The 19499-nt window shown below is 52.0% G+C and overlaps 1 protein-coding gene across 3 annotated transcripts in view; it reads right to left on the reverse strand.

Moving 5' to 3' along the window:
* Nucleotides 1-18009, reverse strand: part of KIRREL1 (kirre like nephrin family adhesion molecule 1) — a 101961-nt gene extending 83952 nt beyond the window's left edge. For 2 of the 3 annotated variants that reach the window (XM_082421965.1, XM_082421964.1), the window contains exon 1: nt 17584-17896. In XM_082421965.1, the coding sequence (XP_082278091.1) occupies nt 17584-17635 (52 nt within the window). In that variant the 5' untranslated portion in view covers nt 17636-17896. Of the gene's footprint in view, nt 1-17583; nt 17897-17947 lie in introns of those variants that run through there. The other variant, XM_082421966.1, reaches the window with a different exon arrangement.
* Between the last annotated feature and the right edge of the window lie 1490 nt (nt 18010-19499).

A 19499-nucleotide genomic window follows, 5' to 3' on the forward strand; every position in this document is an offset into this window, starting at 1 on the left:
TGACGAGATTTCCTGATTCACTCCCTCACCTAAAACCCACTCTTGCCCCCCTGGCCAGGGAAAGAGCCTGGAATCCCCCCACCCACCTGTGTCCAGGGGCTTCGCCTGCTGCTTTTCTGGACAACGAGCCCCGACCCTGAGGGAGGGGGCAAGAAGACAGGACAGCCCTTGAGAGAATCCTAAAGCAGCCAACACAGAACACTGCACAGAGGAGGTACCCGGGACCTGCCAGGCTCCCTCCCAGCTTCCCAGTTCCTTCTGGAGTTTCTTCCAGGCTCAGCTCATCTCTTCAAATCCATTTTACAAATGAGGAAAACAGGCCCAGAACTTTCTCTGGGGGCCCTGACCCTCGCCGAGGAGGCCCAGGCATGACTTATGAAAGAGGCTGAGGTTTGTTGTTTGTTATTTTTGTTTTGTTTTTAACAAAACATAATCCAGGGCCTTGGGGAACTTGCAATCTGGTAGAAAACTGAAAGGTCAGTGCTTTAAAACTGAGTATAAACTGAGCCTGTGAAATGAGATAAAGGGAGGGTTAGTCAGGAAAGGCCCTTGGAGGAGGTAACCCTTCTGAGCCCCAGATGCAGGAGGTGGAGGGCGCAGACCGAAATTCCTGGGCTCTGGCTCCTAGGAGAGGGCCCTGGTTTTCATTTTTTCCCTTCCCCCACGGCTCAGCTCTGGTCGGCCTCTGAGATGATTAAAACCAAAAGAATTTTAAATGCCTGGAATTCACTTTTCACCACTGATGCCATTTGCTTATTTTCCCTCTCTCTCTCTCCCCTCCCTTCTTATAATTTCTCCTCTTGGGAGAGCTATCTGTTTGCCTCACTCCTTTCTTCTGGCCCGGTTTGCTCTCGATGATTCCCAGTACCCACCAATTCACTTTGTTTTCATCGTGGGGAGGAGGAGAGAGGGGGTTGGGTGTCTCAGGCAAAGGGGAGGGAGGATGGGAGGGTGGAGGGGGCCTTGGTCTTGCTGGTGAAAGTTCCCAGAAAAAGAAAGGAGAAGAAATAGCTTTCAGGGAAAGAAATCTACCAAATGTTTATGTTCCCACAAGACTCTGCGAAACCTTTTCACAGACCAAAGCTAAAGTTCAGGGTGAAGCCAGAGCACGTTTCTTAAGGAACAAACTCTTATCAACATGGAGACACAAGAACACACATCCTTGATCCAGGGTCTCCCATTCCCAGGACAGCAGACTGTGTGTGTGTGTGTGTGTGTGTGTGTGTGTGTGTGTGTGTGGAGAAGGGCACTCCAGTTGTCCTCACCTAGAGTCCAGACCAGATCTGAAAAATGTATAAAACGTTTGCTTCCACCCTGGTTCCTGAGCAAATAATGCTTCTCCTGGGGCACCCCAGCTCTGGCCCTCTGAAATCAGTACCTCCGGCCTTGGCTGAAAAACCAAATCAGAGAGATCCAGGGCCTCATTCAGGAAGAACCAGTCCTTTTTTTGAACTCCCACCGGATGGCAAAGAGTCGGAAAACGGCACAGCCAGAAAGAATTTTGGAGATTAACCTTCTCGTTTTATGATAAGAAAACAGGCCCAGGCCAGTGCATAAGGCCACTCCCTGACAGGCACAAACGGGGCTAAAATCCACAGCTAGACTCGAAATCCAGTGCTCCTTCCATATTGCCTCCTGAATATAGACTTTCCTATTGTAGTGCTTGGGAAACCAGAAGTTGCAAGTTGCAAGCCACGTGAGACTGGACACATTTAACCCTTTGGCACAGGGGCTCCACTGCAGGTGGCAGGAGCAGTGTGCAGTCTGAGGCCTGGAGGTCAGCAAAGGGAGGATCAACCCTGCCTGGAGCTGGAAGCCAATTAAGTTCTGAGCTGGAAGCAGCCCCAGCCAGAACAGACAACTTATTTGTGGAAAGAAAAATTGCACTGGGACAGAGTGACCTGGGTTGTCAAGGCTCAATAGCACATCCCAGAAGGAACACAGGGTAGAAATTTTGTGCCCTCCCTTACTGAGGAAGTCGAACAAAAGGACCCTCTTTCTGTCACCAGCTTTTAAAAAAATTAACTTGTTTTATGTGGTTTCTAAGGGCATGGGCTAGGTGCTTTCATGCGTGGTGGTAATAACAATAGAAGTAGCAGTAGTAGTAACAGCTACCATTTGTTAAGCACCTGTCATACGCCAGGTTTATGTATACCATCTGCGGTCTTTTCAAGATTCCCATTTACCGATGAAGAAACAGACTCAGGTTATATGACGATTCCAAGGTCTCACAGCTAGTTAACAGCAAAAGTTAGTAGGATCCAATTTATTTCTTTCTCAAGATCAAGCACATTGTTCTAGGGTCATGGAAGAAAATTCAATATAGAGAGGGAAAAAAAGGGATGTTCCCTCATTCTCCACCACTTCCTGTGGACCAGCAACCCAGGCCACAGAGACACGATGAAAAACAGTGGTGGCGACGTGAGTACATTCTAGAGCTTTGGGCTCCAGTCCAGCTCTGTGTCTAACCCTCTGGGTAAACTCTCCTGTCTCTCGAGCCTCTCAAATCCATCATCTGGACATCTTCCTCTCTGTTTATTTTGGAGTTGGAAGCCCAAGGAAAGCCCCGAGGTCTGTGGTGATGCCAGGGCTGACGGCCCAGTGGGAACAGTGCTTTCTCTCTGCCTCACCTCTTCTTCCTGAGCCACAGTTTTCCTCATCTCTGAAATGGGGATGCTGAGCATATCGTCAGACCCCTGGCACAGCACCTACAAGGCGCAGGTGTGAGGAAGTGCTAGGCTTTCCCCTCTTCATCCAGTCACATTACTGAGTGGCCATTCCCTCGTCATGGCCATGGGATTCAGCCCCAGGGTGTGCGTCCTGCTCTCCTCAAAGAAGAAGAGCTCCCGGACCAAGACCTGGGTCCTAACTGGGTGGTGGTCCTGTCCTTCCTTTCCCTGTCACCATTCTCACCCCAGCTTGCCTCACTTCCCAGCACATGGTCCAATGAACTTCACTTGGGACCATCTCTTGCTTTCTGGCCACCAACCTGTGCACATCTCCTGATGTACCCCACCCCCCCACAACCCCCGGGGAGGCCAAGGGAGCTGGCAAGTGCAGCTCAGGCTGCGCCAGCACTGCTGGACCGGGTGGGGCCTTCCCCAGGGAGCGCGGCCATACTCCCTGCCCACTGGCAGAGCCTCCTTGGACCTGCTGGGTGGACCAGGGGTTCTGGTCCCCATGCCCCCACTCAGCACTCCTTGTTCCTGCCCCCCGGTGCTGCTGCCCGACGTCCTTTTCTTCTCCTCCCTTGTTCTCATGTACCCGCTACCTGCTGCCCGCACCTCCCTCCAGCATCTCTCTTCCCACTCTCCCCTTCTCTCCCGCTTCCTCCCTTCCCCCCTCTGCTGCTGGCTTGGAGCAGGAGGTTATGAAAATGAGCTTCTTGCCCAGGAGACTGTAATTATCTGCTAAGTGTGAAAGCCAGAGTGATTAATTAAGAGATAATAAAAAGAAAAGGAGGGCGAGAGGGGGGCCTCACGGCTTTGCTTTGATGGTAGAACCTGAGGTGAGCCAAGCAATTAGGGGAATCTTTATCGAGAGTTAGCTATAATCCACAAATTATCAAGCACCAAATGCTCCAAGAGCAGGGCACATTTCACTCCCGCCGAGTGACAGACCGACAGACAGGGAAGGACAGCAGGAGGAAGAGGCCTGGGGATCATCCGGCTGGGGGGCAGGGAGAAGCCCGGCGCAGCGGAGCGTGTGTCTGTGCTGGTGGACAGATTGTCCCGTGCCAGGCCACCGGGCAGCACTTCCAGGACCCCGGGCCATGGCTACCCTTGAAAAAGGGTAGCAACCGCCCCCCGACAAAGACCCGCTGCCCCACAGGCAGGCTCCACGCTGGAGCCAACTCGGAGCACCCCCGCTGTCTCCTCTCGGGGGACCAGAGGGCGGAGCGCCTGTCTCCCCCCCCAGACACGTCAGCTCATCCTCTTCGAGGACTTACATTCCGCCCCGTCCTCCAGGCAGCAGGAGCTGCTTTAACACCATTCCTCTCCCGGCCTGTGCGTGTGGGAGTGTGTCACACGGCCAGTGTGAACATTGCAGGGGCCACGACTTGACAAGGCGACACCACAGCTCTCAGCTCCCGGAGCCTGCAGCCCACACTGCTCTAGGTGGGTAGCCCTCCCCACCCCCGGCTCCCACTATTCTCCCATCCAGCCCTCCAGTAAAAGCTGTCTCTTCTACCTTCTTTTACACTGGGTTCCATTTTCCCCTCTTGCCCCTTCCTGGAAACCTTCCATAACTGATGCCGCAGCTCCAGTACCTCTTTTTCCATCTTCTCCTGTGCTGATGTACAACAGTGTTCAAAATCCTCCCCTTATTTAGATGATCTTTCCGTGTGCGTAGACCCTGAGGAAGATGGGGAACCTATCTATCTCCTCTATTATAATTAGCTATCCGATAGCAGAAACCAAGTCTCCACGCTCAAGTTCAAGCTTAGAGCTAAAAGTTTGCACTGATCTAATACAGTCCAGGGTCCTAGTCCGTACTCCAACAGATTAGTAGATCTCCAAAGGCAGACACCCTACCCTCTCCTCTCTCTGCCCACACTGATGGCACTTGGGATCTACCCTGTCCACCCAGGCACGGTTGAGGACATCCCTGTGTGATTCCAAAAGGAAAATATTCCTGCTCCGAAGCTAGAACAGGGCCTGTCTGTGGCATAGACCTACCTCTGCCATCTCCCCTGCAGGCCCCACTTTCCTACAGGTACCAGGTGTAGCAGCAGATGCCAGGGCCTCTCTCAGCCTGGCCCCCATGGAGGGAGGAGGAGAGGCCCTCAGGCCATCAGCCAGAGACAGCGGCCCAGTGAAGAACACCAGAGCTCTCCAGCCTCCAGCTGCTCCGAGCCGCTGAGAAGGGGAAACTGGACAAGTAAGGGCATGGTGATTCAGCCAGCTTCCTGGGAACACTATCCTTCTAGCCCTGACTGGGGACCCTGGGAAGAGAGCCTTGGCAGTTTGTTGGAAAGCAGATCTGACCCCTAAAGAGACAACTTGCTCTGCCTCAACTGGGGCCTCAGAGACAGTCTCACTTATGACCTCTCTGGGCTTGCTTCTCTATCACAGGGAACTTTGCCTGGCAGTGAGAGAAAAATGAACCTATTGGGGAAAATGTTATTTTTCCAGACAAAAAGAATACCGGACACTTATTCAGTTACAGTCTCAAGACAGTTTTTTTTTTTTTTTTCATGCAGGAGCAAGAAGGGTTCAGGTTAGACACAAAGAAGAACTTCCTGCTTGCCAGGGATTATTAGATATGAAAGTGAGCAGGCAGAGAGAGCGAATGAAATTCCTTTCTCTTCAGAAAAAGGGCAAACACTGACGTGTCCAGGTTGATTCAAGTTAGTCCCACCTGACTAAAGAGAGAGATCTTGAGAGTCCAAAGATGTTAGGATTCTTCCAGAATCATCTCTCCATCTTCATACTTGACCCCAGGCTCTATGTTCTAGGAAGCCCAATCTGATTGATCCCACCTCCTTCTTTATTTACTCTGAAACCCCTCAGGATGGATGTGTGCAGTTTGCATATGTCCCCATTTGCACTTGGAGATGGCTGAATGTGCAGTCAGTTTTCTGGGGGAGGGGGGGATAAGGGGAAGTAATGGGAGTTCCTGTTTCCCCTAGTGGACAGGATTCCCTAGATATAAGAACCAAGCTTCCCCCATTGAATCAGAACTCTGAAGGCAGAAGCTCTCTCTTCCCAGGCCTGTGGATCTTCCTCTACAGCCTGAGGCTCTGCACACAGACAGAGAAGGTAGGGAGAGAATGAGTTCATCATGTTGCCTGAACAACCAGTAGGTCTATGTGAGTGTGAGAAAATGACCTGCCCAGGGATGGTCCTCCATTGCTCCCCCCAAATCATGCCCTCGGTTAGGCCTATGACCCACCTTCCTTCCCAAACCTCAATTTGCTCCTGCCCAAATTTTCAAGCCAAAGCCAACAAGGTCTAGGCCCTGGCTAGCAGCTCTGCCAAAATGTTTTCCCCCAAAACTCCACCAAATGAGAGCTGGATTGTGAGGACTCTTTTCATTAAAAAAAAAAAAATTGAGTGGAAATGACTGACTGGGTCAGGCATGGAGGAGTTTCCACCAACATACTGGCTAGTTGCTTTTCAACTTTGCAGCTGGCAGCTGTTGGCCTGAGTGAAGACTTGGTGGGGTGGAGTAGGGGCGGCTGGGAACTTGGGAGGTGGCAAGAAGGAGGCTGGGCGGGTCAGGCTTGGGGCCGAAGATGGGCACGCTGGCACCCACTGCCCCCTCTTCTGTCCCACAACCTGCTTCCCTAAAACAAACATATAGACACTCCTGAATCAACGATCCATCCGGGCTCTGTTACACAACTAAGCTGGCTGAAAAGCGAATTCAGGTAAACGAATTCTATTTTCTCTTGCTTCCCATTAGAACGTTGACGATCTATTGCCCTAGAAGAACACATCCTCTCACACTTCAGAGTGTGGTCCAAGAAGCAGCAGGATCGGCGTCCCCTGGGAGCTTGGTGCCAATGCATAAACGCCACCTGACCCCAGATCTTCCGCATCAGAATCTGCACTTTTTAACTAGATCCCCAGGTGCTTCATAAGCTTGTTAAAGTTTGAGAATCATTTGTTCTAACACACTGAGCTGAAATCTTGTGGAGCGACAAACCTTCTGGTCACGCTTACTGTGCATTGCCAGATGCTTTCCCAGGGCTTCAAGTAAGAGGTAAGTGGCTGTGGTTGCTATCACTCCATTTAACGCCGAGGAGACTAAGGCTCACGAAGATGAAGAGACCACTGAATCTTCAGAGCCAGGACTCAGACCTAACTCTAAAGCAGGGTGCTTTCCATTAGGCTTTGCTGCCATCTCAAAAGTCCCACCGCACTGCATTCCAGAAACCATAAATTCAGGGATTACCAACCTCACTGGCACAGTTCACGGAGACTTATCTGTCTTTGCACCATTATTTGTTCTTCACTCATCCTACTGTCTGCTTTCCTCAGATCTGCCTTGTACTATGAGCTATAAAAAGCCGGCACTGTGCAATATGATTTACTGAATACCAGCTGTGTTCCAAATCCCATTTCTTAACATAGATTCCTTCATTCGGTCCTCACAGCAACCCTCTGAGGTAGGTATTACTGTCTCCATTTTATAGATGAGATAACTGAGGCTCTAGTGAAATGACTTGGTCTTGATCACACGGGCAGCAGCCCCTCTGGGCAAGTCTGGCTTTCCCATAGGCCCTCTGGTAAGGAGGTCCCAGGGCACTTGAGGGGTTATCCAACTCCAAAGGTGTGTTGAAAGAGACTAGTCTTATGACATGACCCTGGTATGAAACCAAAGGCAACGTGCACAAGCCAAACCCCTTAGATACAGGCTTTACAGGCTCCCCTCTCAATTTTCTGCACAAATGGAGACAGCAGCAGTGCAGATAATCCAGAAGTCATTTTAACTTAGCTTTGCCATGCATTAGACTTTTTTTTTTTTTTTTTTTTTTGCCAAGTCAGATTTTCCTTTCTAATTATATTTGGCTCAAACGGACATTAAAATGAATTTGTATTCTCACTTCACCCACGGCCTGGTGAGGGAAGAATTCCCAGATGTGTGCAGGGTGATAGGCACATCAGTCTAGGATCAAACATCATCTAGGCAGTAGCTGACTTGGGGGTGGAGGCTGGAGAGTTGATGGCGCTGGTAGCAGGAGTATGTGTGTGGGAGAGGTGGGCAAAGAGGGAGCGGACTGCAGGGGCCTCTGCGAGTCCCCCCATCCCATCTCACAGTGAGGTCAAGCTAGTAGATTTCCAGGGAGGTAGGGACTGAGGCATAGAGCAGCATGTCAATTGCTCAGGGTTTGGGATTAAAACCCAGGAGTCCACTGGATGACTAGGGAATCAAGATGAAGAAAACCCCAACTTCTCTCTGGGGCTTCACCCTGCCAGCCTGCCTTCTCCCTCTCCCTTGTCTCTCTCTCTCTCTCTCTGCCCCCATCTGCCCATCTCAGCTTCCTTCCTTTTAATAACCTCCCAGTTAAGAGAGTCGAATGGGAAGAGCAGTTAAAAGCACCTCACGGCTTGACAATGCTGGGTAATGGAGCGAGCAGGGCCCCAGGCTGTTCCTGGGAGAATTCAGGAAGGAGGGGAAAAAAAAAAAAAAAAAAAAAGAAAGAAAAGAAAAAAAACTCAGCTAAGCTGATTACAAGGACAAAGTTAATTTAGAAATCAGCTCAATTGGGTGGGAGCGGGGGTGGGGAAGAGGGAACTGGACACAAGAGGTTGGAGATTTGGGGAAAGGGCGCTTTATATAAACTGCCTTTGTTCCTGGAAATCATAATCCTTGGGAGGGACCTTGCTCACTCCTTCGGATTCCTCAGCTCCTTCCATCCGGAGCAGGGGGCACAATCAGGGATTGTCCAGAGCCGGGATATCTTGAGTGGCGCTGCATTCCAGAGACTCCGGCGCAGCCCCAGAGCCTCACATCTGTGGCTGTGCCCTCCCCCTGCCAGGCTGCCTCCTCCACTCCCCCCTCTCCGACAGCTAGACTTCAGCATTTTTCACATACCTCTCTCCCAGCGTTTATCTTATAGTATTGTCAATATGTGTTTATACATCCTTCTCCTACACCCACCCCAGAGTGCCTCAAGGACAGGGACCAAATCTCACTTACCTTTGTACCTCCGGTGCCTAGTTGAGTGCCCGGCCCAGCCCAGCCATTAAAAACACACCGGCTTAGTTGGACATAGGCACTCACCACTCTAGCAGGAATCTTCTTCAAAGGTTTCCATTTGAAAACCCAGAGCTGGCTTCCTTGCAGAGGTTTTAAGAATCTCTAGGCTCAACCCCCAAGTGCACACACATCTCTGGCCACTGACCAGAGGAAACGGCCCAGGATTGACCCTGCAGGGACTATATCCGGATTGGCCCTCTGATGGGACCAGGTGGTTCCCCTAGACTCTGGGCAGTGCAGACCCAGCCTAAGGTCCCAGAGAACATGTGACAAACAGCCAAGGTCTCCACCAAGCTGCAGGGCTCTCCATTGAACTCTGTCTCCGGGCATCTTTATCATATACCTGAGGATTCACTGAGAAAAAAGATCTTCTCATCATTCCAAAGCCTCCCCAACTCAGGTCACAGATCTGAGACTTCCCAAGGCAGAACTGATTTTCTCTAAGGTTTTCTGCTCACTTCTGCCTGGTCAAACTCTGATCATCTGCCCATTTCACCTTTTTTTTCTTTTTCCAATTGAATGAGCTGCAGATCTCTACAGCAGTGGAAGGGGAGTTTAAGAGGAGAGGAGGGTTTGGTGAGGAATGAGGTAGGGATCACATGGGTTTTTAAAACTTCCTCTGCTTCAAAAACAGAAACCCCTGGCTCCCTACTTCTTACAGGACAGTCTCTGGCCTGGCTTTTCAAGGCCTTCTTGGGTCAGGCCCCAGTCTACTGTTCTGGATCACCTCCATTATTTTGCCCTGACCCAAATCCTCATCTGCCACCAGCCTCAGTGGACCCCACACATTCCGGTAGCCACACCTTGACTCGGGAAGTTCAGTCGGTCTGGTAATGCTCTCCCTCTTCCTGCCACAGCCACATCCTGTCCATCCTTAGACCCACTTCCTCCATGGAGCCTTTCCTGGCCTCTTCAGCCCACAGCAAAATCCCCAGCTCTGACTGTGCACACTGCTATCCTGACACCAACTACACCCAGCCTAGCATTACCTGGAATCTTTGCATATGTATGTGCATCTTAGCTTCTTGGAGGGAAGGGACCATACAATTTTGTGGGTTTTTTTTTTAATTCCCCATAATGCCTACCAGTATGTTTTATATATAGAAATATACATTTGCTGATTTGAAAAAAAAAATTAATTCTCCCCATTTTATGGACGAGTAAACTGAGACCTACTGAAGCTGAGTAATTTTTGCACCTAAATCACAAAGTGAGACCCTTAAAGGCAAGGACAGTATTTTATTCTTTTTGCAACACTGGTGCCTGGCACATAGTAGAAGCACACAACACATTTTCTGTGGGATGAAGGGACTGAGTCCTTACTCTCTTCCCACACATCTTCCAGTGAGGATGGACTCCTCATATTGCTTCAGAAGGGGCACAGAAGAAAAGCATCAAAGGGCCAGTCTGGAAGAGGAATGTATGATTCCTAATCTGGCCTGGAGTGGGGCAGCCTCCAGGGACTACCCTCCAGGCACAGAGCACTCAGGTCCCTGCTGTCCCTTCCCTGACTCAAAACCCAGTCCCCGTAGCCTTCTGGGAGATTCTCCCATCACCTTCCCAGAGCCAGACCTCCAGAGGAATGAAGCAGCAGCAGCATCTCCTGGGAAACTAATGGAATTTGCTAGGGAGTACTACAGAGTTCCACCCTGGATTTAAGACCCTTAATCCTGAGGAGGCTGGCTGGCTACAAGGCCCATTTATTTCAATATGATCCCAATTTTGTTAAATGGACTCAAGGAGGGCAGAGAGGAATGAGGCTTCAGCTCCCAGAGGCTACAGAGGTTAATAAAAGTTGTTGGAGAAATTAAATGTGGAGGGGGAGAAACTGGGAGTTTGGAGAGAGCTGATGGGGGGTGCGGGAGAGTGGGATGGAAAAAGAAAGAAAAATGTGATCTTTGGCAATGTCTGGGAGCTAGAACAGCTTTCATCCTGGGAGCTCAAAGAACTCTATCAGGTTGCATTGTCTGTGACTCAGTAGTGGGAAAGTGTAAGAGCTGGGGTTGCAGGATGGAGAGAGACCAGAGTCACAGAATGAGGAACCCAAGCGTTCTAACTTTCTTAACCTTGTAGTGTGTATATCTTCAGAGCATGCGAGACAAGACAAAAAAGTAGTGCCTTCAAAGACTCTTCAAAGGATGGCTGCCATAACTGGAAGGGGAATGGTACACAGAAACATGGCAGTGTTGCTCTGGTGAATGGAAGGACCAGGGGAAAGCCAGAGATATCTGTCTATAGGTATATGGGGATGAAAAATGGCTGCGTGTGCGAGTGCACAGGAGGCCACGTGGGAATCTATGCGCGTGCATGTGGGCACACACACTGTGCAGTGAGACTTGCATGCAGCAGCAATGTGGAAGAGGTGGATATGCCCATCTTCAGGGGCTTCCTTCTGGGAATCATTCTGGCCCCCCCACTCCAACTTCCCTGCTTGGGATCTAGTCCTGGCTCTGTCACTTCTTAGATGTATCACGTTGGCCGATCTGCTTAACATCTTTGAGTCTCTCTTTGTCCACCCACAAAATGGGGATAATAACTCCTGCACTTAACAGATTATTGTTGGTATTAAATGAGTTACTAATGCACATAAAACACAAAGCAGGTCCTCCACAGAAGTGAACGGCCTTCTCTCTCACTTGGAATGAACTCATTCTGTTTCCTGACTCCTGACACAGCCCCTCCTTGATGCTGCATTTCAGCATCAAGGACCAAGGACGTGGCAGCCTCTTTCTCCTCCACTGCTGACCACCGCCTCCTCCACCCCCTACACCAGCCCTTTCCAGGTCAAAGCATCCTCCAGGACATGGCCAAGTAAAGTGGTCTGGAGGCCTTGAAAAGAAACCAGGCAGGAGGTGGTAGGTCGGGAAGGGGCACAGCTTTCTCAGCCCTGGACGCATGGAGAGGAATTTCCCTACCCTTAGCTGGAAACAGTCCCCTAAAATTGGGGTGATGGAGGAGTTTGCCCCCTATCCCTTCCCTCCAGCCCAAGCTCCCCCTTAGCAAGTCATTTCAACTCTCCAGGACTCTGTTTTCTCATCTGTTAAATGGAGAAGTAATAATGACACTGTCTGTATCACAGGACGATCGCAATATCTCTATTAAACGAGACTGTACATGTGAAAAAGTTGCTAAAATTGGAAAGTACTATACAAGTACAAAGTTAAAAAGACTCTACAGGTGGGAAGAAAGGGGGCTTTACTAACCTCCTTCTCCTGACAGACAAGGAGTTCCCATCCCCACTGAATAAAACAGATGATCATCAGAGCAAGGCAGCAAGATGGATATGGGCTAGGTGTGATGGGCTGAGCCCTGGGGGAGAAGGCTGAGCAAGGCACCAGAAGGAGCCTGTCCATCACCGTGGGGAAGAGGAGAAGGAAGAAGTCCTCTTCTCCCCTCCAGAGCCACCTCAACTGAAAGGAGGCACTTGCACAGGTGGCTCTGACATGGAGGCAGCCTGGCCTTGTAGTAAGATAGAGTTTAAATCTGGAATCTAATACCCCAGGGATGGCCTTAAGCAAGTTAATTAAACTCAGCGTTTGTCTTCTCATCTATAAAATAGGGGTAATGGTATCTTCACAAGGTCGTTGTTCGAAGGAATAAAGAATGATGAATGTGAACAGCACACAGTAAGGATTCAAAGAGAAGTAATTTTGATGCTTTGGTAGGGAGCCCACCTCCTACAGTCACTTTGCCCCACTCTAGGGCAGGCAGGGCTTCCCAAAGCAGATGGGAACACCAGATCCCAGCCTCTGTGTCTGCCAGGGACTGCACTGAATTGGAAGCTGACTGTCCTGGTTTTCTCCCCAGGCCCCCACTCAGCACTCCACCCCTTGCCTCACCACGATTCTCCAGGAGTCAGCCTTGCATGGTACAGGGGTAGTGCCCAAGTTTGTAGCTCATGGACCTGTAACACTGTGTATAATCTTAGAAATAAACACAGGTTGCAAACCTTTAGATTTGCCAAGTAAAGGGCTTTTTTAAAAAGTCATTTATGGGCACCGTCATACCGTCAAAGAAAAACCATTCAACACCCAAAAATGTAGAAGGACAGAATCTCAGAATAAAGGATGATTTTTAAAATTTGAGTGAGTTTCCATTTATGAGCACTCATTCCCTTTTCCTCTTAGTTCTCCTTTGGCTCTGGATCAGGAAAGACCCTGTCCTAGCCCAGCATCTGTCCCTGCTGGCATGTGGGATGCCAGGCAAAGGGGAGGGGTGCAGGATTTGAGGTGGGTTGGTTCCCCCAAGTACCATCGAGATACCTAACCTGTCTAAACATCGATTTCTCCTCCATGAAATGGGGATAATCACAGAGCCAATCTCAGGGGACTGTTGTACAGATTAAATTAGATAATGCATATAAAGTAGTTAGCACAGGGCTCAATAAATGATCCGTATTATTTCCAGACTCCGAAATGCTGCCATCTCAGGGCTAGTGTTCCTCATCTCTCACGGGAGCTCTAGCTCCTTCTCACTAGGATGCCGACCTCTTCCACTTGGTCCTCTCCTTCTCCAGAGCTTTCCTGAGGTCTCCAACCAGGGGAAGGCTGGTCAGCTACCCCTTCTGGATCCTCTACAACCCAGTTCTCTCCATGAGAGATACAAAGCAGAGGTACTGAAGCCCAGGACCAAAAATCTGGGCAGCTGGAGCAGGAAAACAAAAAGAGAGTCATGAGGAGGAGCTGGGAAGGAAAAAAACAACTCGGCTTCCTATGTCCAGCCGCAAAGTCATAACAGAAGCACTTACTGAGCACATCTCTCTGTGCCAGACACTGTTCCATGCACCTTACACGGATTAACATATTTAACTGCCATCGACACCCTATGAAATGTCATTCTTAACCTTACTTTACAGACGAGCAAACTAAGACACAGAGAAGGCACATACCTTGTTCAAGCCAACACAACTACCCAGTGGCCAAAGGGCAGGGGGTTTAGCCAGGGAGCTGGATGGGAGTCTGTGATTTAAGCACCCTTTAATACTGCCTTCTTCCAACATCGTAGTGCTCTCATCAAATCAATCAATTGATCAGATATTTAAGGGCACTTACCAAGCGAGTGTGTAGCACTGTGTCAGAAACTGAAAGGCTAAAAGAGAAATTAAGATTTGTTCCCCGAGGATATAAAGAGGGTCTACAAGAGCTTCCATCAGAGCACTCGGTTCTCAAGTCAAGGGGGTGAGAGCTGGGGACAAGGCTGGGCTTCCTCATCCTCACCCCATCGGAGAACCAAAGGCAGAGCAAGACAACCAACCATGCAGCCATGTCAGCCAGCAGAAGGTGGGAGGGCCTAGATGCCTCCTCCTCCTGATCCAGGGTCTTCTGGGGTCCAGAACTTAGCCAGAGGTAATTCCAGGCACCAAATACTGGGTTCACACCCTCCCTTTGGGTCTGAGCCGAAGTCCAATCAAGAAGGTCAAGGAGGGCTTCCCTGGTGGCGCAGTGGTTAAGAACCTACCTGCCAACGCAGGGGACATGGGTTCGAGCCCTGGTCGGGAAGATCCCACATGCCGCGGAGCAACTTAGCCCGTGCGCAACAACTACTGAGCCTGCGCTCTGGAGCCCGCGAGCCACAACTGCTGAGCCCGCGTGCCACAACTGCTGAAGCCCGCGCACCTAGAGCCCGTGCTCCACAACAAGAGAAGCCACGACAAAGAGAAGCCCGCGCACTGAAACCAAGAGTAGCCTCCGCTCGCCGCAATTAGAGAAAGCCCGCGCGCAGCAATGAAGACCCAACGCAGCCAAAAATAAATGAATAAAATAAATAAATTTATAAAAAAAAAAAAAAAGAAGGTCAAGGAGAGGGACCTGGTATCCTGATTTCTGCCATGTCGCCCCCTGCCTCTTCCCCAACCTCAAGATCCTGCTTTGGGCTAGAAGGGTGGGACATCTTGTCAGGGAGGGGGGGGGGTTGTGGCACAGGGAGGAGAGAGTCCATTCCCAGCTACTCTTTTTTCCAGACTCTTGTTCTCTGCCAGGATGTAGCTGTACTCCGCAGCTGAATACTGGGAATTTAGGAGGCCCTCTTCCCTTCACTCCTCACCGCCCTGCAAAGCAATGGCAGGGATGCCCGGGGGACTCTGGGGGCTGAAGGGACAGATTCTCCCCCTACCTTCACCTCCACCCTCCCCTGGGCAGCTCCCACCCTGGGCCAGCCTGTCATCCCACATTGCTCTGATTAGCTATAATCTTTCTTTTTCAATTTCTCCTCCCTGAGACTGGGGAGCGAGAAAATCTCCCAGAAAATGAATAAATATTTCAATTTTCGGCGCAATCAGTCTGAGGAGCCAGCGCATGATGGAAACAGGGGGAAGGATAATGGTTTTCATTTAGATAAGATACAGAAAATTATTTAGTGAAAAATGAAGATTGATGAAGCCCATTGAAATTCTTTAAAACGTGATTTTTATTTCTCTGCCTAGGCTGAACGTCCCCTTCCCCTCTCCTCTCCACTCCCCTCATTTCAACTGCCTTCTCCTCCCACCTTCTCCCCACCTCCCCGCCACCCTCCCTCAAGCCCCTGGCGATCCCCCCCTTGGTTTCCCCTACCACTGCCCCAGTCCCTGCCTACAACTCTTTCTTTCTAAGGATGGAGGCTGAGGAGAGAGGTCCTGCCACCTCCCCCCACCCTGAAGAGCCCCAGATCCCCACTCCTTCCTGCCCTGCCTCCTCCCCAGTCCTTGCTCAGCTTCCCAGGAACACTCAGGAGTGACTTCCTCTCCCCTCCGTTCTATCCTCTCCCTTTTATTTCCCTTTGGTAACCCCTCCCCCCATCCCAAATACTTTTGCACACTTTCATCAGGTCTTGCTTTCACCCCGGCTGGAGGATGGGCGATGGGAGCTCAGCTAACCCCTCACGCCTCCCCCCCTTTCCAAAGGGAGAAAGGCACACAACACACTTCCCTAGGACCGTTTCTGTCCCGATTCAATCCACATGCCTCTCCTGTTTGCTAACTGCAGCTTTTGTTCCTTGAAGCTCGTTTGTATCCACGTTGCTGACACATGAGGGCTGCGGGGAAAGGGGCAGACAGAAGCTTGCGCCCAACGCATATCAGTACAGACCCAGCTGACCCCTCCTTCATCACCGTGGGCCCTCCCCCATCTCCCCCTTCTCTAGCAGCCCGGCTGAACAAAGTCAGAACTTAAGTCATCTTCCCAACTTTCTGCCAAGTGGCTGGCTTGGCCTGCCAACCCCAGGGCCAGGCCTCCTTTCCCCCAGCACCACTTCTCACACCATGGATGTGCGCCCTTCCCAAATCCTAAGTGTGTGTGTGGGGGGGGAGGGGGGCATGGATGCCCTATGGGGAATGATGGATCGACAGACCGGCCCCCAGCAACTCAGCCAGGCTTAGGCTTCGGAGCCAGGGAGGCGCCTGGCCAGGATTGGAGGAGAGGGGTCCAGCATAACACCCCACCCCTAAACACACACCCACCGGGCCGGAAGGGAACTGAGAGCGGGGCAATGCCTGAGGGTGTTCTGTCCAAGCTAACTTCCCCCTTCCCAGATTCCCACCCCCCCCAAAAAAAGGAGACCACCTCCTCCATTTTGTTGTCTGTACATCTCCATAAGTGTCTGCCTATAGGAATATCTGTTCAAGTTTCTTTGTTCAAGCTGGAGGGTTGGTATCCCTGGAAGGGTTTCAGTGTGTGTGTGTGTGTGCGCGTGTTGTGTCCTTGTAAATGCCCGCCTCATACATGTACTGTGTCTGTGAGTTTTGTTATGTTTGGGTGCATGAACGTGCACGCATGTGCCGATACGGGGGAGGAATCTGTCTTCCTCAGATGTGTCAGTGTCTTTGTGTATATGTGTCTGTCTCCGTGTGGGGGATGCTCGCGGGTACGTCTGTCTCAGTAGGTGAACAGTCTGTCTCAGTGTCTATGGCTGGTTTTTGGTGTTTGTATGTCAACATCTGTGTGTCAGCTCCAGTTTTTGGGGGGAGGGGGGTGGGGGGAGCTTGCTCAGCAGGATTAAATCTTCCTTAGAGTCCGACCCAGGAGACAAGAATCCACTCCTACAGACCCCAGTCGGGGTTGAAGTCTGGGCCCTTGGTTTCTTCAGTTCCCCCGCCGCCCCCCAGCCCAGCCTCCGGATACACTAATATCCTCGTCTCTCTCTCAACCTCTCCCTCATCTCCCAGCCTCTCCCCCGCCAGTCCCAAATAAGCCCGGACATCAACACTTTCCTGACCCCCCGTGGGTGTGAGCCCCGCCCGCAAGTGGCCCCTTCCATATCTAGCGGGCCCGAAGCTGCCTGTGGAACTCCACTCCCGACCCGGAGCCTCCGCGGGCAGGGGTTCAAATCCCCACCAGAGGCCCCGAGGCACCGCTCCCTTCCTTTGAAGGGGGCAGCCCCAGGCAGTCTGGAGCCGCCGCTCAGACTCAGCCCTCCGAGGGGCTGGGCTGGAAGGAGGACGGGGATTCCCTTAGCTGCATCTTCCGGAGCCCGGGCCCCCAGCTTTCCGCGCCCCTCCCACCCCCGAATCCGAAAATCCCACTCTCTTCCCAGCCTTCCCCCGGCCAAGAGCCGCGCGTCCTGACTCCCGGCCTCGGAGGGTGGAGGTAGGTAGGGCTGCCAGATGCTCCGGAAAAGACTTTGAGCGTTCGGATCCCTTTTTCACTCCGACCCCCGGCCCTCGCGGCCCCGATTCACCGGTCTCCCGCGCAGCCGGAGGAAACAACTTGGGCAAATCAACGGAAAACTCCTCCTCGCCACCAGCCCCCCGTTACTCCGCGCCCCCTCCCCCAGGGCTGCGCGCCGGGACCCAGCCCCCGCCTCGTGGCGTCCGGACCCCGGGGGGACCGGCCGCGGGCCGCCGAGCCCCGCAGTGTTCCCCGGGCTGCCGGGGGTGGGGGCGGGCGGCGGGTGCCCTCTCACCTTGGGAGAAAGTATCGGAGAGAGTGAGGATCCAAACGAGGAGGCTCAGCATGCTGTCCGCCCGCCGTCCGCCCGCCCGCGGCTGGGGCCCGCAGTCGGCGAGGGAGCGAGAGGAGCGGGCTGGGGAGGAGGGGAGCCCGGGAGCCCGCCCCCCGCCCGCCCGCGCCCGCCCCTGCACACGCACACGCACACGCACTCACGCGCACAAACTCACTTCCCTTCCCTCCGCTCCTCTCTATTTCTCTTTCCTCCCGGTCCCGTCGCTCGCTCGCTCTCTCTCTCTCACTCTCTCTCCCTTTCCCTCTTCTCCACCCCTCCTTCTTCCCCCCTCCCCCCCCCCCCCCGCCTTTTTACTATTTCTCGCCTCAAGCTTTATCTCTCTGGGTCTCTTTCGATCTCTGCTCTCCCTTTCTCCCCCCTTCTCTTCCTTCCCTCTCTCTCCCGCCTCAGTCCCTCCTCCTGACGTCTACTCTCCCTCCGACGGCGCCTCCCTCCACAGCCCTCCCCCTGCCCCCCCAGTGCGCGCGCACACGCACGCACACACACACACACACACACACACGCACTCACACCCCTCGCTGGAACTGAGATAGACGGAGCGCCAAGAGAGAAAGCGGTGGAGGGCAAAGGGGGTAACTAACGTGACAGAAGCGGGCGCTGGAGCTGGGACGGCTGGACCCCTGCCCCCCGCACCTCCCTCTCATGTATATACAGCCCTGGTCCCGGGCTACGGAACTAGGCAGTAGACTGGGGAGGCGGGGCATGGGCTGAGGACTAAGCCTTTAGCCCAGGGGAATGACTGGTGGGGAAGGGTGTGTGAGTGTTTGGGTGTGTTTGGGTGTGTGTAAGCGTGTGTGGGAGAGGAGGGGGTGGGCAGGTGGCTGTTCATGGAATCAAAAAGGATAAAATCCTATTTTTTTTTCTTGTTAATTCCACACCCAGAATCTAACCCCTACATCCCCCAAATTGGGAATTCTCAATTGACTGGTGAATGCTGGAGGTGAGGAGGGATACACTTCTCTTCCCACCTACAAAACCCAAAGCTGAAGAATTCCAGCTGCTTCCTGGACCGGACCGAGGCCCCTGCCAGGGGGGCCTCACCCAGCACATAGTGACACCAGGCTGTATTGGAGTTCTCAGCCGGTGGGGGAGAGGCGCAGTTGACTCCTTCCTTTGTTCATCTTGGGCATCTATCTACCCATCCAGAAAGTAGTCAACTAGAGGGCTTCCAAAGGCCGAGGAGAGGGCAGCCACAGGAGGATCTCCAAGCACAGAGTTTCAGATCCTTTGAGGCTGAGGGATCTGGGTACTGGGAGGGGAAGGAATTCCTGGAGATTGATGAGGTTCTCCTCGTTCTTAAAGAGCCCAGCTTGACAACCAGCCTCTCTCCCAGCCCCTAACCGGATGCTTCTGCTCACAGGATTGGGGGTGCCTCGACCTCTGGGTTCTAGGGAATGAGTTGAGGAGAAATATCAGAAACTGCACAGGAATTGCACAACTTTACAGCACTGTATTGGTCCAGAGAGGTCTCCACTTCTTTCCTCCCGGATCCTAAGTCTTCGGAGTCCCTAACGACCCGGCAAGATTTCTGGATTTCAGGCACATGGCTCTTTGGTGCCCTCTGCTGGTGCGAGGCAGTTACAACGCCTCTTTCTTCCACAGATCCTGACACCAGGCTGAAGGGTCCAGACACATCCACATACAGAAGACACAGAAACACAGGCAGAAACACACACAAACTCACATTCAGAAGCACACTATGCATAGACCCAAAGAGTCCTCCATATGTTCAGAAACACATGTGCACAGGCAAACACACAGTTTAAAAATAAAGAGCATACCTAACCCAGAGAAATAGGAATATAATCACAAATACATACAAAGAGCCACACACCAACGTGCAGACACACAAGGGC

This window comes from Balaenoptera physalus, assembly GCF_965194825.1.
Source record: "Balaenoptera physalus genome assembly, chromosome: 1".
Lineage (NCBI taxonomy): Eukaryota > Metazoa > Chordata > Mammalia > Artiodactyla > Balaenopteridae > Balaenoptera > Balaenoptera physalus.